This window comes from Neodiprion virginianus, chromosome 6 (genome assembly GCF_021901495.1).
Source record: "Neodiprion virginianus isolate iyNeoVirg1 chromosome 6, iyNeoVirg1.1, whole genome shotgun sequence".
NCBI classification, from domain to species: Eukaryota; Metazoa; Arthropoda; class Insecta; order Hymenoptera; family Diprionidae; genus Neodiprion; species Neodiprion virginianus.
The window spans coordinates 22,983,566-23,009,077 of record NC_060882.1 but is presented as its reverse complement, the minus strand read 5'-3'; the positions used below and the strand labels follow the sequence as shown (position 1 = coordinate 23,009,077).

The following is a 25,512-nucleotide window of genomic DNA, read 5'->3' as shown; positions in this document are numbered from 1 at the left end:
GGCTCCAAAGGACGTTCGAACGTAGATCTCAGCTATTCGTGCGAACGATGATGAACCAGCCGAGAACTGACCATCGATCTCTCCAACCTTTGGTTGACCCTTTCCGATTCTGTTGCCTCGAATTTCGACGCTACATTTCAGGGCCACATTTCGGGATGACGAGAAACTTTCGGAAATCGAACGACAGCCGAGCCACGAAAGATGGAATTATGTAAATCCTTTACTGATCGCAGTATGGCTTCGCACATTCGGGGACTGGGTCGCGCCTTCCTGATCCCCGGTAAACCGCAGGCTTTCGGAAAAATTGTCATAATTTCACAGTTGTTTGTACGATTTTTTTCCCCTCGTAGTAACGCGCTTATACGACGTTGAAATCCAGGGACTCAGAGAACCGTGGGTGCAATCCAAAGTGATTTTCTCATTAGCGTGCAATTTGCAGAGCACTCGGTAACGTGCACCTACGGCACATCGGGGTTGCCTTTGAAACGTTGCGAAAATCCGACAACGGGCCAGGTAGGGCGAAGGAAGATGGAACGGATGGCTTCTCCTGCAAAGTCTTTGTGAGAGAGGATGAGAGGGAGAGAGAAAGAGAGAGAGAGAGAGAGAGGACGGCTGTGCGACTGGTAACAATTCCTAGCCGGGAAGTGTGAGCCCAACAATACGTATGTGTAGTACATGCAGTGCGGAGGCACAGGTATTACGTCTACCGGTGAGTAAATGTTTCGCTCAGCTGTCAACGATTCCCCTCTAAAGCATTATTTCACGTTGCTTCATATGCATGACACATATATACCTGTAACAAGGATGAGCGTGTGCCAGGGATGTTCGGGCGAGTCAGCTCGAAAGGAGAAAATAATCACGACGAGAAACGTGTTAGCGGCCATTCACGAATAGCGAGTGAATTGACTCTCGCGACAACGCGAGTTTAACTATCGGATTACTGCAGCGTCCACGATTCCCAGAAATTTTACGGGAGCTGGGGGAGGAACGAAGGTTGGAGGGTTGGAAGAAAATCTGATAAAAAAAAGCAATCTTATCGATTTCCTTCGTGGGACACCGCGAGGAGTCCCTCATCCTCTCTTTCTCTCCCTCGTGTCAACGAATCTCGAATTCTATCCGTGCACCCTTGCATCTTATACTCGATTCGGCGTGGTGCACCGGGTAAAATTGACTTGCCAAAAGTTTGCCACTTCTTAGCATAAATGAAAATCACAAGTTATTTGCCGTTGTACTTATTCCGACGTGACCTGAACCCGCAAGAATCGCTGGAAAACAGAAGGAAGTAAGCGAGATGTAGAATTTCAAAGGCTTCGAGTGACGGTGTTAAGTTGTCGTTGAAATTAATACTGAAAGAGATTACGATTCGTTGTCGTCGTTTCGTCGACTGAAAACAAATAAACGATCGTCATTATCGGCGATGAATGGGAGTTTCCGAGCGGAGAAAGAGAGACAATTCATAACCAGCGTGAATGACTGTATTGGGAACGATAAGAGCGTGGCTGGAATATCAATTCGTATGTAAAAATTGTAAAATAGTAAATTAGCGATCGTTGCAGAGGAGCTGCGGTTTCTTTCCGGTTCCATCACTGCGTATAGAAGCACGATAAAGTTGAACGAGAAATCTCAATCACACTGCAGCTCGTCGCGCCGGTCGATAATCATACGGAAGCAGAGTCTGAACCGAGGGTGCAGAATTTATACCTCCCAGAGCGTGCAAAGTTCGAGCGCGTGCTGTGTGTGCAGCCTGCGGAATATCTCTCAGGACGCGGTGATAAATGTCACTTGCACGATCATACGTCCTTGTAATACCTGCATAATACAGTGTGCGTACACAGACAACGCGGAATTCTGCGAGCTCTGCAAATGGCCCATCGGTTGCCACATGCTGCACTGGCTCGAATATTAGGGGATGATAAGAAATCGGAGCAAAGAAGGGATACGAGAAAAAGTGAGACAGTAGTGAGCCTAGCGATTTATTATTTATCTATTCTCTCGTATACCCCAAGCAGCAGCTATACCTGTATGTTTTTTATAACTGTAGTTTGGACTATTTTTATTATACACATGTTAGACGTACTTGATCATCGCGCTTCGTGCACTTTCAAAACTGTCAAATTTGTTATAAAAACAGTATTTAATGCTTACTGCACTGGGCTTGGTTGAGGGTGGCTTTTACTGGGGGGTTAAATTTTTACCGCGACAAGATATGAAAACGGTGAGCTTGAATAATGTTTGCGTAACTTTAATTAAGAGCGAACCCTGTAGGCTGTTCGTTTTTTTTTTTAGACTGGTGCTACATGTGTACGATACACTATTCTGCGGGAAAAATTTTTGGTTTAACAACCAAGTTTGGCGAATGTAATCAGTGTAAAAAGTTATTGTTTGCCCGAAATAAATGTACAAGCGGTTCAACGGTGGCTAAATTAATATTTTATCAGCGTTTTGATTTACTTGTTAATATAACAGTTAGCTTGAAGAGATTGGCTCTTCAATTTCAGTCGAGTCTGCAGATTCGGAAAATGACACTTGATCCTTTTCGAGAATTTAGATAGGCATGAATGCTGCTATACAAATTTTCCCGACGATTTTCAGGAGCACTTTCATCACGCAAGCGCTGTTGAGCCGTGAATTTTTTCCTAAAATTGCAAAAAAGTTTTTCACCCGCGATGTAATAAATACACCCATTTATATACAAGTATGCAGAGACATTTCCTGTGAAAAAATTTGATATTACTTTTTATCGCCGGTTTAAGAGGGTCGAAACAAAAGTAAGGGATCGTCGGTCAAGTTGCAATTGAATAACGGCGACTTCGGGAGGGTCAAAATTAACTTGTACGTCAGAACGGTGACCCTCGTTAGTCGCTCTGACCTTTGAATATATCCGGTAAAACTTGGGACAAGTGCGTCCACCAGTTGTAAAGAAATCAGTAATCGGGGGAAACGTGGTCTGCCAATGCTGTACGCGCGAAGTTTAAAAAATTCACCACTTATAATGGATCGGCGGAAGAGAAAGCAGCTCGGTCACGTGTCAAGCGTGCCAGATACGCATCCTACGTACGAAACGCGTTTACGCACTTTGCGCAGGTGGGCGAATAAAGCGAACCTCGTCCCTTTTGAAGAACGAAACGCACGAGGCGAGAATCGCGGTTGATAAAAGCAGATAAGCTATCGCAGCCTGGCCATCGCGACACGTAAATATTGCCTTTAATACCGGCGGACTCCCCCCTCCATAAATAATCATGCAATCCGCGATATTTAATATCTACGACAGAACTTTCGAAACTTTTGGTTTCCTCGCTCCTGCATCGACGATTCGGAGGAAAGGCGATTTTTCCGCACCGGGTTTCATCGCCGTCTGATCGCCGCGGGGATTTTCTTGTGCAATAACTCGGATTCCGGCAGTGCCGCATTCGCTGTGACGTACAATTTCAGACGCCACGACGGTTCTTCTTTGACTCCGAAGCTCTGACGTCGGGAGCGATGTTCCACCTAGCGATTCTTCACCCCTCGAGAGCCCTCTTCGACAGCCCTTTAAGGACCGGCAAGTACAGCTTCGAGGGAGAACGAACAACGAGTGCCTGCGTCTTATATTATCCGCGGGACGGAATTCATTCCGTAACGCGGATGTAGGGGACGTACAGTCGTGTCGGAAACCCTCTGAAACAGAAACGTTATAAAAGTAAATTCGGATTAATTATGATTGAAACACTCAGTGTGATCGTAAAAAAAGTAAAACATGTTGAAACTGTATCTGAATATCGACTATCAACAAACTCTTTGTTATTATACCTATGTACATATTGTTGTACAATTACAACATCAGAGAAATCGTAGTACAACTTTTTTTTTGCGAAAAATCTGTGTAGTTCGTAGGATTCTGATGAAAGACAGCTTGTTTTTATTCGAAAATGCAAATTCCCTACAAATTGTTTGGGATCGATTTTTTCGAGCTTGTCAGTTGGTAATAAAATCCTACGGTCGTCATCGTTATTTTCACTGTTTTTTTTTTTTCCACCTAATTACAGAATTTCCACCCTCTCGACTTCGAGCAAAACCGCTTTGTTCGGGATAAGATTTTTGCAAGAGATTGATGCAAAGTGATCGCAAAAGAACGAAGCTAGCGGAGCTACTAATTAATCCCGAAAGAAGTAAGAAGCAGGCGTGGGAAACGGCGGTCGTGTTTCGTTGCTGTTCGAACAAGGTCCGCGTGATTACAAAAGCGTGCGACTTGCGTGATCGCGAGGAATTTTGTACGCAGTCTGCATCAGCCGCCCTCGCAAACGAGAGGAGGGATCGTGTAAAAGAACGGAGGTCGGCCAGTCAAGTTCCTTCGTGGAAACTTTATAAACGGCGAAAGGCTTCTCTAAGGGTGGTTTGCCGGGGGTTGAAGAGCGGACGCGGGGGAAAAGTTTACGCGTACAGGTATACATGTATACAGCTGTGCGAGGAAAGGGGGGCAAGATTTGAGTCGAGCACGTCACGGAGGCTTCTTCGCTTCTATAGACAGACCGAGAGACCCGGACGGTCCATTGTCGACGACGACGGCGAGACGGAAGGCAATATCGGTGCCTAGACTAGCCTATATCCTACCCCTCTTTATGCCTTCGACTTCCACCTGCGCCGCGATGTGTACCTTACACCCTTATACGATACACGTTGTGCTCGCGGAGAGGATGTCGGTGCATGTGCCTAACGTGAGCATCGCTCTATCGAATCCATAACTTTTACGCCGGACGAATCGCTGCAAAAATTATTTCGCCACTGCCGGCGTCAATTCTTTCCCTTATTTCCAACAAGCGCAATCCCTATCGAATTTCTTTCCAATATCCCCCGTATGAGATGTATTCACATGGTGAAATTACTTTGGTTATTAGGATTTAGAGTGGAGAAAATAGCGAAATCTTGCAGTGTTTTATCGAATTTTATTCCAGGATAAATTTCTTTGTTCTTACGAAGCGGGGAATTTTCATAAGAAGATACGCATCGTGATACGTAATTATACCGACACCCGTGCCCTTGAATAGCGAATTGGCGTACCAAATAGCCCATTGAGTTTTGATACTACCGTGAAACGTGAGAGAATGCGAAAGTATCAGATTACGGTCGCGATGTTCCGCGGCCGTCCCAAATGGGTTGATCATAGTTTCGGTTACGTCTACAAATTATCCAGACGGTTTACAATAGGAAATTCAATTTATACGGCAAACGGTAGTAGCGATCCGCTTTCATACAGAAATTGAAGGTTTCTAACTCCGGAGATTTTTCGACGTGTATACGTACACATTTTTCATCGCGCGTCTGCTGCACTCTCACGTCAATATAGTTACTTGCAAGCGCAATTACGCCGCGAACAATGAAGCGTAAGACTTCCTTTAAAATCCTGCTGGAATCGAGCTCCTTTTTTTCTACCTTTTCATTTCTTCGAGCTCGTTTCTTGCAGCTGTTTCCATCGCTTGAGAGACTTTTCATACTTTTGACACACGGGAGCTAACGCGCGATGACGATCGAAACGACAACGTAATTAATTGTCGCGTTACATCTCGGCGCGAAAGAGTTGCTGAAAAATAAAAAGCCCTACTTGATGTTCGAATTTTTCGACTAGTCACGGTCAACTCAACAGGAGTTGACATCGGGGTTGACATTGACAAATTTATTGGAGGAAAGCAGCCTGATTACCTTTTCCCCATGTAATAGCGATTAGATGTCAAATTTTTCGGAGGATCTGCGGTAAATTAGAAATGCGTATCGACACATCCAGGGTTCATAAAAATCGTTCTGAATAGTTTATTGACCATCGATAATAATGCCAATGAATTATCAGTTCGTCAGAAAAATGACTGCGAATTAGCTCATGGCTCCCATTTCGCAGTTTTATGATGCAACGATGATTGATGAAATCTTCCTTTTACGGGAAAATATTTCACGTGTTATTGCCGCAGCGTGATTTGAGGGGTCGCGTCATATATTCACCGGGAAAATATGACGTTGGGGTCGATTCGGCTCAATTTTGAACCCGATTTCCGGGAAATTGACTCGACAAGGAGTGGCAGCGTGAACCTTGCTGTAATATTAATAAGCCGCACTCTGTTCCCTGATATAACGACCTACTTCCGGTTAACATTTTGGGATACAGGTCAGCGGCTCGTATTGCGCCGCCGCGTCAGGGATTACGACTCTTTTGGAACGGATAAAAACGGGAAAATCACGAACGCGTATAACTATATAACAGTTTTACGGCTGTGGCTACAGGCGAAATTTTTTTGTCTCCCCCATTTTTCCCTCCGCCACGCATAGGTATATGAATTTAATATATCTATCGTATGTATAGCCCGTCGTTATTTTATATAATCCACTTTTTGTTGCTGCTCGTAAAGTTACGTGATAACTTGACGCCCGGTGACCTTCGACGATCGTAACTTCTCATCTAGCTCTCGTCAAGGCGGAGCTTAAATTCGATAAGAAACAATCTCCCGTGGCCGTAAACGAAGGAATTCTTAAATTAGGGGGATAACGATCGAAGCTAAAGGGTGAGGAAGGGCCAACTTGGGGGGTGACGGTGAGACACTGATAGAAAAAGCTCGGATGGGCAATCCATCGTCGGTCATTCCGCATTGGGACACGTATTCTATTTGGTGCCGGATATCAGGATTCGCATTACGCCGATCATGTGGTCCAGCAATAGTTTGACCATCGCCTTTCTTCTCGTATATTTTGCACTTTCGTGCGCGACTCGATACGAGGCGCGAAAGAAATCGATGGCGATCCTGGTCGGTAATAGTACGATATTAGCACAGTGGGTGAAAGTTGAACCGTTAATTGGATATCTCGTGCTAAATTGCGGGTCATAACTGTAACGAGAAGTTGAGGCCGATAATCTACTCTTCCTAACCGGAAAGGTCAATCAACGAATTTGCTCGCCAGTTTATCACGGGATTCCAAATCTGTCCGACGACATGTCGTCCCAATAATTGGGTCAAACACGCTCGGTCCCAGTTGACCATTGGGCTAGCCGCAGTGCCTGTCTCTTTCTTCTTTGCCATCGCGTTCGCCTCCGGTTTTCCGCTCGACGAATCGCGGAGCTCCGCGTTAAACTGCTGCTGGAAAGCGTCGACGTAACCGGATAAAGCTTCGTGTACTTCGTGCTGTGCTCGTTGAGGAAAGTAAAAGGTAAAATGGCAAAGTTTCACGTTCATTGACGAATGCACGAAATCGTCGTGAGCTGTTTCGTGCAACTGTTTCCGCTTGATATTACCGCGGGATTCTCAACCTTGAACTTGCTGGTTCACCATGTTTCACTCTGAACGGTGCAAAATTGGCACAAAAATCAGCTCACCATCCGGGAAATTGCTAGAGTAACTGATCTGAGTCACGGTACTGATGATTGTGACTTTGTGCATTTCGCTATGAAAGTCGCGTGAAGGTGACGATGCATCTAGCGGCAAAAACGCGAGGCTCCAAACTATGCCATACTTGTTAAACTGTTCGTAAATGTTGGCGATTCGAGGTCCCTCACCTCCTCCCTGCGCTCCAACAGGTAGCCACCCTCAAAGCATACCACGCTCCGTGAAATTTCGTGATGCAGGTCTTCCACGTATAGCGGCAGGTATACGTAGGTATGACTGGCTGACGCCCGTCTTCGTAATTGTTCCAATTTCAAGTAGGATTTACGTTCCACCGAACGACGACCGCTCTACGTATGCCGTATAGTCTGCTGACGTAACTCGACGTCGTGGGGATCGTCCGGCAGCTGGTTAGTTATTGGTACAAGTCGATATCCAGTGGCAATTGACATTTGACCGCACTCGACTCGCGACGTAGATGATACAAATATAGACATACGCCGGCTCGCGTTGTTATTCCTCACGAGCATCCTGATCACCCACGCAACTTCTTCGTCACGGATGATCCGTCGACAGCGTGGGCCACTTCTCTCTCGTCAATATTCGAAATATCGATCGAAATTCGTCGGTCTAAAAGAGCCTAGGGGAATTGTACAACTCGTTTGAACACTTAAAAATGCGCTATTACATCCAAAGAGTACCTGCGAATTTCGATGCAAGTTTTTCTTTTTGCCAGTCAAAGCTTCCGGTTTTCAATCCAGCAGGGACACGTTACGTGTGAAAGTAAGCTGAAGTTTCCTAAAAATCAGCCTCTGATAATACAGACACTGCGTCTGAATACTCGGTTACACGCGTGCAAGTGGTGTGTGCAGTTGTGACGATCGAGCGAAACCGTCATTTTGAAAGATAAAACTGACCGACATCGCGATAACATCCATCGCACGTGAAGTACACTGGGTATTCCTGGCCATTCTCCGGCTGGTACCGTGATGAATGACGAGACCCGGCTACGCCTGATATTCGGAATTCTAACCGATATAGGAGGGAGGTAAACCGTTGGGATGCCAGCAGCGCGAAAAACGAGTGTCCGCTTTTATCCAAGTGCCCCTTTTCGGTCCCATTTACTCCGCCGTGATAAATTGTATCTCCGATTTCACCGGCACAGGATTCTGCAAATTCGAGTGCGCTGGTTTCAAAGTTGGAGTTTAAAAATTTGGCATTTTCTTCTTTCATTGTTTTCTTTTTTTTTTTTTTTTGTTACCGAGGGTCAACGGTAAATATTTAATCGGGTTAAGGGATCGGTGCGGCACACCAAGGCGAGTTATGGCTTGACAAATTACACCTCTTTTTGCAGTACCACTCTTTCGTCGCGTTTCACTTTACCTCGAAAATTTCATACAGGATTGTCCAGAGACGGTTTCGGCCTTCCTTTTCGTCGGATTACGTTTAGTTCCTTTTCCACCCTTTTCATAAACGCAAAATTCAGGTTCAGGTGAATAATTTTTCCACTTATATTCCTACGTATCTATAGTGAGCAGTTCTCGCCTCGACTTGAACGAGATTCGCGATACTTTTCCACAGGGTATAAAGAACCGGCAATATCGTTGTCTGCGTGATACGTTATTCGGGACAGCGGGGAAATATGCTTCGCACAATTGTTCGCCGATCGAAAAGTCCCGAGTCGCGTACCGAGATTGGATATTGAATACGACCGAGCAGGACGCCGAGCTCGTTCGGTTCGGGTGCGAGGAGAAATATTATCCTTATCACCCACCCCAGACGTCTGGTACCTTCGGTGAGGGATTAACTCCCAGGTGCGTAACGCCGGATCGGAATTCGCCATCGATGAAACTGAGGACGTTGCTGGGTCTCGATAATCAAGTCGTTATTTTAGGGTACTCGTTGTACATTTGTATGTAACGGTGCGTGTTTTTTTTTTTTTTAATCTTACCCCCAAAATCGATTGTAAGTAATCTTTAAAATCTCATCACTTTGTCTTAACCCTAAACCCTTCTCTGTAGGGATGAATGACATCGTTTAAAATGAGTACATACACGTCTTGACTCAAAAATTTGGTCTTCAAAATTGTTTAACAGCTGAATGTGGCGTTTACTTATCCTACTGAATATAATTAGTTTCACCTGAAAAATGAAGACAGTTGTTGGTTCGCCTTACAGATTGTTTGCGAATACTATAAAAATTATCCCACAGGATAGAAAAAAAAAATAGTTATGCAACAAGTTTAGCTAATTAACGGGATTTCTTGTATTGGATGTCTCGTGCTTTTTTAAAACTGGATAAAAATGATATCAAAAAAGTCTATTAGGTGTAGCAAAAATCTGTAAATTTCAAAAAACAACAATATAAAAAATCACGAACCAAATCCAAGAGGGTAAGGGTCGGACCCCAGTCGAATTAACGTGGAACGCCCCATATATCTCTAACGACCTCCTAATACGTATAACATTAAATTCATTCGTCAAATGGGTTATTCACCGAACAGATACAAATTAGCTGGAGAATATGGCAAAGGAAAACAAATATGTTTCATTTACCGGCTTGTGTACTGTCATTATTTGCAATTCCGTAGAAGGTGAAACCCAAAGCCAAATCAAACGGTCTAATGAATCAGCGTAGGTGAATACGGTCAGTCCCACCTCCGACAGTAGTTCATACCCACTCGGATTGCAAATACGTATGATGTATCAAATTGCTGTATACCTAGTTTGAATGTAGACTGTTGGCAGGTCGTTCATCGTTTCGTTTTTCTTTCTTTGTTTCAGTGAAGAAGGCCCGGTTCGTAGGAGTTCAAGGTACGTCCCGTACCTGTGGAGTGGTTTGCTGCTTCGTCGAGAGCGTCGTGAATTCTTTGTACAATTTCGCATCAAAGATTGTTTCGACTAATTTTTTATTTTTTTTTTTTTGATTCGCATTCACTTTCATTCATCTAGAATCGGTAAACAATCGCCATTCGATCAGGGCGATTTATCAATCGAATCGTAAGAAGCGTTTCGACGTCGGTTAATTAGGCTCGATGACATTTCAGCGCAACAATTCAACACGTACGTAACGCTGAAGCTGCAGAATGTTAAATCAACAACGGTCACCGTCAAGGGAGCCAATCCGTGCTGGGAGCAAGATTTTCTATTGTAAGTATACCAGCCTCGGGCATTCGCATAAACAAGGAAGTTGCTGAATATTCATTTCGCATTGCGGGCCAACCGACTGGCCTGTTGCCTATCTCTTCGCATCTGAATTTATTATCTTCCAACAACACGTGCGTGAATCCCGCTCGCCCTTTCTTCTCTTTCGGCCAACGTGGCGGCCGCGGAAGGATCGCGAGTAAATTATCTTACGCAAAAAGCAATTACTCGAGCATCGAAGGCACGTGGAGCAGTTCCCTCCACCCATTCGCTCGCCTTTATCACCGCAATACGGATTCTACTGCGTAGTACGTATCTCCGAAATAATTGAACTCTATCCCTGAATTGTTCGTAAATTACGCCACCTTTGCCGTCTTCAAATCCCGTTGATATTCGCGATATCTAGCCATCGGTGCCGCTTCGAATCCACCATTTCTCGTCTCCGCGTCAAACGTGGTTTCAGATGTCAACTCGTCGGTTAATTCACGGTATACGTATACCTACCCGACTACTTTACCGTTGTACTCTTTTCACGGTCGATAAATCCGGAGCAAGCTTTTTTCTCGTGGCCAATCAAAACCCCGGAAAAGTACGAGTCCACCGCACCCTCGAGGCGAAGGGGTACAGCTTTTTTGAATTTTTCTTTTTTACTTTTTTTTTCAAAGCATTCTCATTCGTGGCCTTGTAACTCCCCGCGAGAAAACAAGATTGAGGCTTTTCACTGTTGAGTGTGTAAGGAGGGAACGGCTCTGAACTTTCTCATTTACATTTTTCACGTTTTTTCGCGGACTTCTCTACGTGGCTGTAGACACATTTTCACATTTAACGTTTGCGGGTCAAGTATTTTTCTTTTCTCGTTTGTTTATAACGCGTGATTCAGGACACTAAGCAGCTGCCCGTAAAATACTGTGACCCACATTAACATGCCTGGTAACTGTCGCAACTTGTTTAATTAAAACGATTAATGAATACACCCCACCTACAAGCGCAGAATGACGGAATGATGAAAGTGGAGGAAAAAAAAAGATTTTTTATTCCCTTGTTCGGAGCCAGAACGACAAACAATGATACTCGCGAAGGGTCGCAACTTTTTTTAATCATTATTTTGAACTCTGTTGTATTTTGTCCGACTCTCTAAAAGGTTTCCTTGCTATTCTCATTTTCTTCTTATGTACATACAGAAGACGTAATTTCGTTCTATGCGGTCACGGTATTTTTCATTCGCCCGCGTTCACAATACCGCGGTAAAATTACTGTACATTTATAAACGCACTCCGAGAGTAGGACGAGGAGTAACGACGCAGCAGAGTCGGAGCCTAGCAGGATCTTGAAAATGTAATTTTAATATCGAGTGCCAGCGGTGCAGAGCTTGCAAGGCTGCCGTCACAAGCTCACACCGTGACAATCAACCCCTGTGACAGCCACACCCGGTCCCCCAGCTGTGGCGTGTGACGCTTATCGCCAGGGGACAGCCGGGACTTCTTCGCGTCCAGCAGAAGGACAGTTTTAATCCTCGTTGTGTTCTTGTACAGCGAGACGAACGATCCGAACACTGGGCTTCTGGTCGAGGTCTGGAGCAAGGGGATGATCTGGGACCGCGCACTCGGCTATCACTACATTCCCTTGCCGGAAGTGTCCTACTCGAACGAGGTAATGAACAACCCACGTACCTCAGACGCGAGACCCGCGGCTTCGTCATCGCCGCCCGAACATCCGTCGGCCGGTGCACACCGGCGATCGTACACACTTGACAAGAACAGCAACACACGCACCGACGAGTCGGATCTCCACGCCACGGTACCGAGAATTTTCAAAGGGAGAGGAAAAGGAGAAGAGAGGAATCTCCCCCCTTTCATTTTTCCTCCAATTAACCCGGGCGGTGATCTTTGCTTTCGGGGCGCGAGACTGTAGATTTTGTTACCGAGCGGGGGATAATGGGGTTCCTGGATTGTTTGCCTCGGTGCAACTCGGAGGAGAGCCGGAGAACGTTTAATGGCCTGTCTCTCTGCGTCGATCTATCCTCTCGTCTCGCAGCCTCTGCGTTGGTTTTTTCCATTATTCACGTCTGTCGGCCGACGTATGTTTCGAAATTTGAAAAAATTCCACCACTCGCAAGAATCCTGCCGCGGTGCGCGACCAAAAGTAATGCCGGACCGTGCGAGTGTGTTGAGCAGTGCTGGAATATTGGCGAGCTGAATTTAGAGGGGAGGAAAGAACGAGACAGAGAGAAGTCGGCGCAAGTCGAGCTCCCGTTAGACCGAGACTTACCGAGTTGCCAACTTTTTATACGTAGGTACCCACGCGATTGCGAGGCCAACCCAGAAACCCTAATCGGGGGTTATTAATTTCCCTAATGATGATCAAGTGCCAAGCCTCTCTGGGATTCAATTGCCCTTTCATCGTGAATTTCTTTCCTTCTATTTCTGTTTCAAAGAATAATACCTCGATGGGTTCGCGTCCGCGACACAGCTCAACTTTCCAATCAAAGGCCTAACGAGCCCGCCAATAAGGCTCGTCGGTGTCCCTGAGAATCGTGGTTTTTTTCCACCTCGCCGGACAAAGCATATCCTCGGCACGCAACGCCGGGCTAAATTTCGAATATAATTTTACTTTCATTAGCGTCGGGCAGCGGCAAGAGGTGACCTTAACCCTGCAGCGAGGCCGGACTGGAACTGGTTGATACAGTAGAAATACGTTAATTCAAACCGCGAGGAGGAGCACGGGACTGTGAAACCGTTAACGATCTGTCAAGGTATACTTTTCGCCCGAGTTACCGCGAGGAAATAGAGAAAGAGAGGCAGCGATAACCAGCCCGCGAGGGAAAGAGGGGGGGGGGGGTCGAGGAGTATATAAAGGCCTCAAACTTTTCGAATCTAAATCGGACGAAAATTTTTTTCAGCTTTAGAAGGAAATGTGTAAATTTCTCCTGCTCATTCCGTGCCTCCAACAGCCTTTCAATATTCCCGTGAAGGTTCGCGATCTTGCACGATCGGAGGGCAATAATAGCTTCCGGAAACGAGCTTTATACCTACGTACATCTAAGTTCCCTCGAGGAACGAGTCTCGCTAATTTCAGCTGTCAATAGCAGCGAGCTCCCCGGTACGTAAGCGACGCGACAGAGATTCGGGCCAATTTCTTTTTCTCGATGGATGGATGCAGCTTTTTTCTTCGCTTCTTCAACCGACGATGTTACGGCAATAATTCTTGGCGCAATGCACGCAGATTCGTAACCCCTTTTACGTCGAATGAACCGACTATCCCTTCCGATTGGCAGTGTATACGCCGTTGGCTTGCCGGATTCAGCTCATCTCGTCTTGCCAAAAGATATTTTACGCGTTACGGATGTGGAACGTGACGCTTTTGCTCGATGAACCAAAAAAACCATCAATTATAATTCAACGACCGAGATTCACCGCGGTGTCACCACTCATTTGCCGTAAACAAACTTTGATCCTTTCTATCATTCTTGTGAGGACGATAAAGAAAACCCTTAATGGGTTGAACGCAGATTGATAGTGTTTAAAACAAATGGTTTCACTACTTCCTTCACCGATTCTGAATCTCTCGTTTTTTCTCTCTGCACTCTATCTGAAGTAACCGAACGGAATTTACACCAAGATCGAATTCCATCGGAATCTACATCAGCGATATTAGTCGCACTCTGCGTATATCAGTTCAGCAAAGCTTTTCATCGCAGGTTTAATTATGTCGTGATAAAAAACGGAAGAAAAAACGTAGTCGATCATCTCGCAGCCTTTCATCCGGCTTACGAGCACACACTCAAGGCCAGAACTGCGGTGAAAGCAGATAGGTTAAAGCTCGGTCAAAACCCTTTCCGGAACAGTTAGCGTCTCGAAATCCATTTCCAGTGTCAAATGACGTTGAGGTTCCATCGGGTGGGTGTGGAGAACGTCGAAACAAGCGATATTCGTAACCTCGTCGTCGCTGCTCGCCTGCAACCGCGAGAGCTGGGGGGTGCGGGAAAAGGGGTGGTGTCATCCGACCTTTGAATTACATTATGTCCCTTATCCGCTGACGAGGAGATCCACAAGTGGGATAGGAACGTGTATAATGCAGCGAACCCGGAGCACGAGGGTGCCCGACATTCGTCTCCCTCCCTCGTCATTTAATATCTCGGTACGTGGAGCGCACTCGGATCGAATCGGGGTGCGGAATCGCCGGAGCTTGCTCGCAATTAATTCGCTTTGAAAATTGTTTCGACTTCGCGGGGAGTGGATGCAGAAAAGTGGCACCGATCCACGCGGGCATGGCTCGCGAATCGGTGTGACGTCGAATGACGTCTGCGGTCGCAGCGCGTCTCCGGGGGCTCGTGGTACTTGCAAATTAGATTAGACTGAGTTCGAGGGACAACCGGCAGCTGTAGGATTCGCTTTCGGGGGCGTCTCGTCTCGACTTTGGCCCGGGTTGATATCGCCCCCCGGTCGGCCCCGCCGTGACGTCACTTGGCACTTAGCCAAGTGGCAACGCTCAATGAAACAGTTCGACGAGGAGGGTTGGGGCGGGCGACGAAGGGGCTGCCGCTGCCTCTCGCGGACGACGCGGCGTATGGCTGTACTATTAGATCGTGTACACGCCGAAAGTAATTTTGCCTTCTCACGCAACCCGGCCACGTATACGTGCAACACGCTACGCGTTACGTTGTACACGCCTGGACGTGTGTCGGATCCTGATTTATGTACAGTGTAACGTCATTTGCTCCGAGTCGCGATTCGCGAACAATAAGTCGTCAATGAATCAATCCAAGCAGACGATGATCCTACGCTTTGTGGGAAGCTTGACTGGCGATGCTTGGTCAAAAACCAATTGTATGTGCATCCCTGTTCCCGCGATTTTCAGCGCATGTCTGCATACCATTTTCATTTCGTATCGAGCGAGTTTTTTTTCTTCTTTTCCTTGTTTGATCAGAACGCTGTGTTCAGGTTATATCGTTGAGGACAATCACGTGGAGTATTTTTCTCGGTTCATTTTCAGCCTCCTCGGGTCGACCAGCGACGGCAGTAATTACTATTCATTCTATCGCGGTGATTTATGTATGCGCGTCTAGTCATCTACATTTGGCTATTTATAGCGTGCGTGCATTCGTACATTGACGGTAATCATGCACGATGGTTAAGCTCTCGTGAATAATCGGATGATTCTAGGTTTTGGTTTGTGAAAGGAATTGGGAAATTGGTGAACTTGGGTGAAATTTGAAGAATGGTCTTGAGTCAACTCGTCCGAAATCAATACCAGAGGATATGTTGAGAGCGTTTTAAAGAGTCCCGAACATATTTCAAAGCCAGTCCGATCCGAGGCATCGTTGTCAGCTTCGATTTTTTTTTTTTTTCTTTTTTATTCAAGAAGCCAATTTTCAACGAGGTATCTACAGAGGAACGGAAAGAGAGATAGAGAGAGAGGGAAGGGAAAAGGGAAAAGGAAGCAGATATTCGTTTGATTGAAACAAAGGGGGGCCTCTTTTTTCACAGAGGGCAAGGAATAATGTTACGTTAGCAATTATTTTCAATAATCTCCTTTGTTATTATCGTTGATGAAGTCGGGCGTTTTTCATACAGTTTTTGTTTGTTTTTTTGCTTTCAACTTTCACTAATTTTTCTGTTGTCTACTTCGTGGCGGAAATCGGTTGCCTCGATTAACGCGGCGCATCACCATCGATTTGAAATTATAAAACGGGGTATATCCGTGATTTTCCTCGCTATACGTAGAAAACAAAGGATTGCGGAGAGGCTAGCCTGCCCTAGGCTCTCGTCGAGGACAATCTGGGTCAGACCTGGCTTAAAATATTCATAAAGCGACACGCGAGATCTACATATGAGGTTTGACTCGCATCAGAAATCCACTCGAGTTTTGTCAAGCCTTTTCTGTACCATGCAGCGCAAAGTACGGCGACGCATTTCACCCTCGTTTAATTTTTATCCTCTTTCCCGATTTCAATATATCTACAAGTTTCCCAAACCCGTCGTGCATTCTGCGTTGTTCACCCGGGTCACGGCAAAAAGATGCCAGTTTTCATGCGTCAGTTGTGCTCAAGGTCCCAGATACACGTGACAGGCTGAAATTGGTATCGAAGATTTCATTTCATTCGCGCATTCACGTTAAGCTTTCACCAACCGCGCGACCTGTGTAAAGGAATGTGAATAAGTTTGACGATTCAAAGATTCAGCAGCACGTATACATCATCGGGCGACTATCGATGCGAAGTGTCGCTCTGTGTCAGGATAATAAATGACCTGGTGAAATTTTACTCGCCGACCGGAAGGCCTGGGCGTGCCGGATTCTCAGTTTATAGCACAGACGTTGAGGATTTGTCTCGAGTTCGCAGAAGAATAGTTATTCGAGTGAAAAAGGGAGCAGGCGAACGGTCCGCAAGGAAGTTCCCTCCCGCGAAACTGCGAGTAGTTTTCCTTGTCCGCCCCTCGCGACACTTTCAGCCCAGTATATATATCTGTTGTATATACTGTGTGTGTGTGTATATATATATATATATATACATATATATATATATATATATATAGGACCTACCCACCCCTCTTCCAACCTCGGACCCAAAACTTCAAACGAGCAAAGTTATACGGAGCTATAATTACCAATGCCGAGGCAAAGGCGGTAGTGTATAGATATATTTATAACACCTCCTCAGGCGACAAAATACATTCCGGTGAAGGTGATCGTCGAGGAGGAGCTTATGAGAATTAAATCTCACTTGATTGATGAAGCCACTGGTCTAAATCACGCCGTGGCGGGGGGATGAAGGAGGTTAAAACGCGGCCGAGCTGACGAGTGAATCGCGAGTGTCGTCCACTCCAGGTCACATCGTTTAACTTTCCGCTGACAATACGCGGATGCTATGAAATTAGTCCAATAAAAGTTGAACATTCTTGGAGGATATTTTTTCAAGTTATTCGAAATCGTTTCACGTGCCGTAGAGAAAAAGTAAATGGAAGAGAAAATACTTGGCATCTTTGACCCTTGCCAAGAAGGACGGACGTCCGACGGCTTATCCGTTGCTTCTGTGAGAAATCGACGACGTTAGCAGCTACAGCGGTACTAGTTTGAAAAGATTTTGGCAAACGTTGAGAGCACTTTTATTGTTGGAAACACGAACTGCCTCGGAGAGTCGAATCGATGTCAACGTCGGTTGGTCTCTGTCATATACAGTGCAATAATTCAACGGTCGCGAATATTTCATCCTGCTTGAGATAACTTACCGGTTGATCTTACCGAATATACTACATCGCAAATGCAATTACGAGATTGGGTCGAGGGTTATTCACCTCGGTGGGATTCGTTCGTAACTGTGAGAGGACTTTTAGGCTGCAGACGTGAAGCGTAGGGCAGGATGTGAGGAACGAGGGGGATATATTAGCGAAAAGGGTTGCGAGGGGCGGAGGGGATAATTATCAGGGAAGTGGTGGGAAAACGTCTCGAGATTAGCGCAGCAAAGTTACCGCTGTACAGAACACGTACTATCGCTGAAGGTGGAGATACTCCGCCCCTTCGTTCGCGATTCTGTAACATTATCTATCTTTCTTTACTTTCCGCGAGGTTGAACGTCCCCCGGCAACCATCCCAGAACGACCGTTAACCTATATGAAAATAGCCCGCGCTGATCTATATATACCGGATATGAATTTTTTACGCGCGGATAGTATTGTTGTAGATTAGCATATAGCTGAGCAATTATGCCGGCGGCACTTGTAAAACATCGAGCTTCCTTCAAGGTATTTATTTGGAATGCCTTGTTCCACACGACGTAAAAATATATATACTTAGAGACCGTGTCTGGAGATTATTATTTTAACTCTTTGTTCGGTTATGCACTCGGTGAAGATGAATTAGAGGCGGATTAACCCGATTGCCCATTGTTATTCATGTAATAGATGGCTTCCGATTCGGCGATCGGTATAATTACGGTGCAGGTAACTTTGTTCGATGACAACTTCTGGTATAGACTGCAAAGTCGCTAATGCCCCTACCGTTAGGATATAATTCCGAGAGAGAATCGACCCCCTCGCCGATATCTGAAATATATATTCAGTCATTAATTTTTCACCGTTCGAAACGATTGTAAGTTGGAGCTGCGAATTGCGGTGCCTGGTTCACAATTGAAAGGGATTTTGTAACAGTGCAGGAATATTAAAGAGTTCCCTCTACGCAGCGCTCTCTGAGAAATGCTTTGAAACGAATACTTTTCATTCTTTATTTACGTCTGGATGTTCAGCACGGTTATTTAGAAAAAGTACATTACACAACGAGATACATCAATTGAAATATAATTACGGGGGTAAATCGATGGGGGAGTGAATGTCGAAAAGGGGTTTCATCCCTCCGAGAGCAGGAGGACAAGTGAATCGTTACGGTCATCGTTGCTCTGTGGTGGTTGGAGTACTAAAGCCGATCAAGTGGTCAAACGAATAAATTTACCCTCGTACTGTTCAAAGATTTAACCACGCACTTTGCTATCTCTGTTCAATCATTTGTCACGTGTCCTGCCTGAAACGGGACGGGACTGCGTCACTTTGCGTGAATCCTGACCCCCCTTTACACGGGATAATAATTCACCCGCGATCCCGTTGAAAACACGTCCATTTGCCGGGTATAGATATGAGGCGAGTTTCGATTCGATGTTGCAAAGAATATTTCTTGTTTTTTTCCGAATTCGTTCTCTCCTCAGCTGCGGTGCTTTTCCGACTGCCGGTTGGATCGGGTTAGCCAGAAGTACGCGTTGCGGGAGTATTGACGTGCGGATCCCGAAGGAAAATTCTCAGGGGAATTTCCCACCGTTTGGCAGTGACCGCGTAAAGAGGCTGGATTTCCCGTGCGATTATGGAAATTCTCTCACACTTCGCTGCACATCGACTCACTCGAGGAGTTCTTAAGGCTCGTTAATTAAAGATGTACGAAGAGTGTATAAATAAAACCTGGGAAGTTCGGCCGTTGTTCCCTTATCTATCTCGGGGACAACTTGGAAGACCTGCAGGTTCGATCAGGCCAAAGTAATCTCAAAGTACCCTGACGTTTTTTTCTTTACACCTCTTTCCGCAGCTCCGACCGATGCTTAGATTTCACCGGTTAAACAACGCCGTTCTGATTAAACGATCCGCAGATTAACCCCCTCGCTTTGCCTCCGACGTGATGAAGTATACATCCATTTTGCAGGTTCGCAGTCGAGCTGATCTCGTTCTTAACCGTCTCGTAGCGTGCATGTTCCATCCGACGTCCGCAGCAGTTTCGAGGCCATTTGCTAGCAGACGTGCAAAGAGCCGTGGCGTTAATTATACGCAATTCAACTAATTTTAGCAGCAACTCTACGGGCCCAGACCTTAACTTGGTCTGAAAGGTTGACCCGAATAATTGGCGGTTTGAAAAGCATTCGTTGGACCGTGAAATGATCGCGACTTAGGATAGTCCAATTTCGTTTTTTCTCATCCTTCACCCGCTGTACGACCGGTGGAAAATTGAAATTTTAATTCGATTACGCGACGGAAAAATTACTGCACGAGGCTGCGATCTCGCCGCGAGAGAGAACGAGAAAGAGAGAGAGAGAGAGGGAGAGAGAATGAAGGATGAGAAAAAAAAATAGCGAGACGTTTTCGTTCCCTCGACGAATCCGACCGAGCACTTCTTCTCGCTTCTCTCAGTCTTGTTCTTCGTAGTTTAACGCAGGGCTTCGGCAATGCGTATCGAAATGTACAGGGAGGTTTTTCACGATCAGCAGGCTGCGTCGAGGCACACCTCAAGGATTTCTAACCACCGAGGCTACGAGAAATACGCTGACGGAGTTTCTCGGAAATAAATAAAGAAGGAAAAAGGGTACCTCATAGCGAAGGACAGACGTGGTTCGAATAGGGCTTCCACACAGATGTAAGGTATAGGTATATCAAGAGCGGCGTTAACGACGACGCCCGCCTTCTGCAGCGATAGGCCTCGTTAGAAACTCGCTTTTTGTTTAGGCCCGGGGGATTTCACCGTCGGATGATTAAGGTGATGGGAAAGTGACGCTACGCCGTTGAATTCATTCGGTTAATCCCTATCGGGACGGGGTCATGCATGGACCCCGAAGACTTACGGTTTCTGTCGAGGAGTTAATCCCGCCCGCAAATTAGAAGCTCGACGTCCGCTGGCCTTCAGATAAAACCGCGGATTCGCATTCGCCGACATGTGATTCTTTTTCCAGCCTGATAAAACTATGGCGGAAAATTTTTCCCCGCTATAATCGCGTTCCTCGGCTTCCCGGGGTTGAGAACTTTACTTGTTATCGGCTCCGAAGTTTCTCAATTATAAACCGCGGCTCCGAAAACACTTCCATGCATCAGCGCCCTTTTTTCTTGTCACACTTTTTTCACGCCTGCAACGATCACCCCGGCGTCACAGACACGCTGTCCACTAAGGTTGGCAGCTTCTTAGAAGGGTGACGCTGAATTGGGAAAAGTACCTGAGCTTAATCCATCTCCAGTTTCTGTTCGTTCGTCAAAGCGATACTAGCCAGTGTCTGCAGAATGCGATACGTGGGTGCGATTAGTTTGTACATTTGATAAAAATATTCCTGCAGAGACTCGCGGCAGCGGATAATTGATGAAAAATTTCCGCCTCTTCGTATCCAATATTTTCATTCGCCTGTGGCTCCAGGCTTGCCTAAATTTCGGGGCGATTTTCATCTGTTCCTTTGCCATTTCTCAGCTTTTCACATAGTTTATAAAGATTTTTCTGTACCAATGTAGGGTAAATACTCAAATAATACTATGTACCCTCGGTCAAGATATGAAAACAAAAAACGAACAAACATCTTTCCAGCATATCTAAATCCGAAGTTTGTTCGTTGAAAAAATTCAGGTTTCGTGAGACCCGTTACCTGTTACATTTTCGTTTCCATTTCCTTTTCATTTCTCGGAACTCTCTTATCGGTATCTCTGTCCCAAAAGTTCGAAGGTCAAAACATTCCGAATCTAACAATAAGAATCGGACGATCTGTAATATTGCAAGAAATACTCTCTCCTCGACTTCGTCCAAGTTTGATCACGATCGTCGTCAATGTTTGAGTTTGAGCCAATGGTGCTCGAAAAGACGAGAGTCAACTGGTGCGACAAGAACACGGTTTCGAAGAGTTCCCAGCGGTATAACGATCTGCCTCTCGGAGAAAACACGGCTCCTTAGACCTCGTGTATATATACGTATATCCCCCGAATCAGACGCGCGGTAATCCGTTTCAAGTCTGTTTACACGCGCAGAAACGCAAACGCGAATTCCTCTGAGCCGGGACGCGTGGCTGATGGAGATATTGACTCGTTTCACTGGCGGCACTTTGCACCGCACGTAAGGTGCGTTACATGCACTCGCAAACAAACATCGACACGCCGCACACTCCGATTGCCGACGACTTCGGCGTTCGGCCGGAAATTGATCCGCAAACAGCGAGCAACAATAATATATGTGTATATTTTTATTTTTGCCCATTTGGTCGACGATCGTCAGGACGGTTCCGGCCAATGGATCAGCCTGGATTCGGAGCTGGAGATGAGAGGTGGCGAAGTAGTTGGTACGAAAGCACCGACGGGACACATGCTGCTGATCGATTGTCGGTTCGAGCTGCCTTTTGGTAAGTTTTCGAGCGAATCGCCGCGTTAACGGCGAACATTATCAACCCTCTACTTGGATTATGCATATTTATATACGATTATTAACATTGACACTGCAACGGTAAACGTTTACATACGTGCGTATATATAAATATATTTTACATATAATACACACAAACCGTATTACATACCCGTGTCCTACAGCTATGTATAAAAATCCCGCGTAGATTTATGACGGAGGAAAATTTTCTTTTTCCTTCACTTTTTCCTCCTTCCTATCGTATCTTCTCGTCGGTATTTTTTCGGCTACGTGCCGAAAGAGAGAAAGAGAGAGAGAGGTTACGGCGGTTCATTGTCGCCTCACGACGGAGAGATCTGGAAGGGTTGAAAGAGGTCGTCTCGTTCTTGGTCAGTCAAAGTCCTTCGGGCTGATTTGGGGACGGCAGCTAGAAGCTGGGGAAGAAAAGCATTTCACCGGCCACTTCTTGAGCAACAATAAAAGGATAGGAATAGTGATTCCGTCTCGGTCAAGGGCTAAGCAAGCAAGAGGCTCGCGAAGCGGAATGGCATTTTCAATTTTCTCGAATTCTGTGTGCTCTGCTCTGTAATCGGTGAAAGTAAGCGAAAGTCTGATCGAAGAACGGCGGATACATAAGCAAAGTTCCGTGGCTAACAATACCGCGAACGGTTAATTACGTGACTCGGTTGTTTCATCCAATTAACGCCGGGACAAGTCGAGCGTGGGCGATGATAACGCCTCGCTATCAGCTTCGGGAAGGTTGCAGTTGCTATTATATTTCCCCGCAGCTGAATCTCTCTCTATCTCTCTCTCTCTCTTTCTCTCCCATTCTTTCTCGCGGAACTTGTGTAGCACAGCGGCGTACGCAATATCGCGGTACGAGATTGCGAAACGAGACGAAAAGGAGAAAGGAAAAAGAAAGGAGAAAGGAAAAACCCCCTTGTCCCGAATTCAATCCATATTATTATCATTCGCGAACGTATCGTAGAATTTTGATTAATCGTTAACCAATCAGGAAAGTGTGACCCTCCGACCGGATGGAAATCTCTGCTAAGAAGCGAAACGGCTATGAAGTTGAGAGCGGCTCGGCCCACGTGCGGCTCAGGTACCTTCACACGTCATTCTCAAACCCATCGATATTACCATATATTGTATTTGTTTTTTCTTTTTTAACTTTCTTTCTTTCTTTAGTTTTACCACAGTGTAGAACGACGGCGAGCCGTTCATTCGGTACGCGGCCGAAGATTGATGTGAAAAATTTCGTGAGGTTGGGCAATAATTCAGTATCTTATTCCGATCGTGGACTTATTGTTTTTAGTATTTTTCTTTTATTTTTTTTTCCGTTTCGATGTGATTTTTCAAACGTGCCTACGCGCAATCTTTTTTTTCTTTTCTTCTCCCCTTTCGTTTTCCGAATAAATATACTTGGTTCGGTTTCTAGATATGGAACAATTTCATTCACTCCGGGAAAAAAGTTTGTCAAATTTAATACCTCGTGGCAGCTCGGAAGCCAGCTGGGAATAACTTCGTTACAGCTTCACGCGAACTGCACGAACGCGTTCGAAATTTAATCCTGTTTCTCTTCAGTATGAAGATTTACCGTAGAAAAGACTGCTTCAATTTTCCGTTCTGCTCCTGTTTTTATTTCCGATTCATTTATTCTCTTTCACGTTGCGTCGTTTTCTCGCACTGTTCCAATCTCTTATGCAGCGCGCTGTATATGTATTCAGCGACGTAGAGAACCGTGTTCGAACGGAAGCACATTTGCCAGAGTTGAACCTCGTTTGGTTAATCGCATATTTAGCTGACGATCCTCGAACGAACGGCCGACCACGTTAATCTACACCTTGTAATTAGTCGATTTTTACCCTTTCCACCCCTTCTTGCTCGCCATGCCACTGCACCACTTAATTACTACTGTTATACAAACTTCCGTGTGCTTTTCAAACGTCCCTATAACATATGTCGCCTATCATGTTATATTATAAATGTACCACACGTATTGAAAATCCCCAAAGTTATACGTGTTACGTACCTGTTATAATACACTGGATGATCATGTCCCTGTTCCTGCTCACCATACGTTCGAAACCCCGTTCGTCATCGACCACCCACGTACATGTTCCAAGGCAAAGGTACATATCGTGCTATCGAAATGCATCGACTTTTGACAGTAAATGCAACGCTCGCGACGGAAGCTCCCCGATACCATTTCTTGAAGGAAAAGATTTCCACGACGGCGGTAAGTTCGATAATTTTCCTCCACCGAGCGTACAATGGATACTTTTCTCGCTATGTATCTGATCGTATTATGTATCCTACATTCTGTATATACGAAAGTATATTATACCCACTTGTATGCATAATATAAAGGTACCTGCCTACCTGTCAGCGATTCGATTTGGTGTCGTACAAAAGCTTGAGGCCTTCCGATTAATCGAACGCCAAATTTTCATGCTTTAAGTTGTGCTCTTGTTGTTAACTTCGTATAGCATATGTTTTGTTTCAATCCCGAATCATCCAGTGTATTAATTGAGAGAAAATTTTCATTGGCATCTAGTGGATATGGGTTAGAAGCTGAGATTCAGATTCTGGAAAGCAATTTGTGCAACTATTTTTGCTCGGTGTCATTTTCAACTATTTTCACGAATATGGAAATACGAGAGGAAGCAAAACAATCCAACAGCACAAGCCCAACTAGCACCATTCCCACACAGAAGCACTGCATTTTGATGAACATTTTTCTACATATCTTTTCAAAATTACCTCTGTCATATCAATATGTGTGCACTTATATATATTATAAAAATTTACAAATGAAACAAGTGAATATATTGGATGTTTTCTTTTTCTTCTTCTCGATATTGATGAACATCGCTGTTTGATATTGCTATATACTATTTGATGTTCTATTCTCTGTCTTTTCGATAAAAAATAAAAAAAAATCTCTGTATTGATGTTACAGTTTTATAAAACTTGTGAAAAAATTCTAAAACAAAATTTAAAGTCTACAAACGGCAGAAAGTATAACGAACAGGGCTCACTTTTACGTTTAACAGTAAAAAAAAAGTGACATAACAAACACCAGGCTTTTAAATTGAACTTGATTCTCAAACTCGAGAAAAAAAAAGTCTAGATACAGGAACAGTGGTTGAATGAATGAAATTTATCGACTTTGAAAATTACGAGCACTTGTATGTTTCGTTGAACGACTCTGGGGCAGTAAATGAATTCACACGCAATATATGACAGAATAATTGTAGTCGCAGATTTTAGATAGAAAATCATTGCCACTTTGAAAGCATCAAAAATCACGTGCTAGCAGTGGCGCGGCAATAGCATCGATGGGGCGCGAATTATTGTCGTTATCTAACTCGGAGTGTGCTGAGTGAATTATTTGGAAGGTACCTGCGGTC

The 25,512-nt window shown here is 45.1% G+C and overlaps 1 protein-coding gene across 1 annotated transcript in view; it reads left to right on the top strand.

Moving 5' to 3' along the window:
• LOC124307981 (uncharacterized) overlaps positions 1 to 25,512 on the top strand; it is a 65,278-nt gene that overhangs the window by 8,677 nt on the left and 31,089 nt on the right. Inside the window, exons 2-6 of the mRNA XM_046770234.1 lie at positions 10,124 to 10,153; positions 10,387 to 10,489; positions 12,016 to 12,133; positions 21,959 to 22,097; positions 23,112 to 23,201. Of these exons, the coding sequence (XP_046626190.1) occupies positions 10,124 to 10,153; positions 10,387 to 10,489; positions 12,016 to 12,133; positions 21,959 to 22,097; positions 23,112 to 23,201 (480 nt within the window). The remainder of the gene's footprint in view (positions 1 to 10,123; positions 10,154 to 10,386; positions 10,490 to 12,015; positions 12,134 to 21,958; positions 22,098 to 23,111; positions 23,202 to 25,512) is intronic.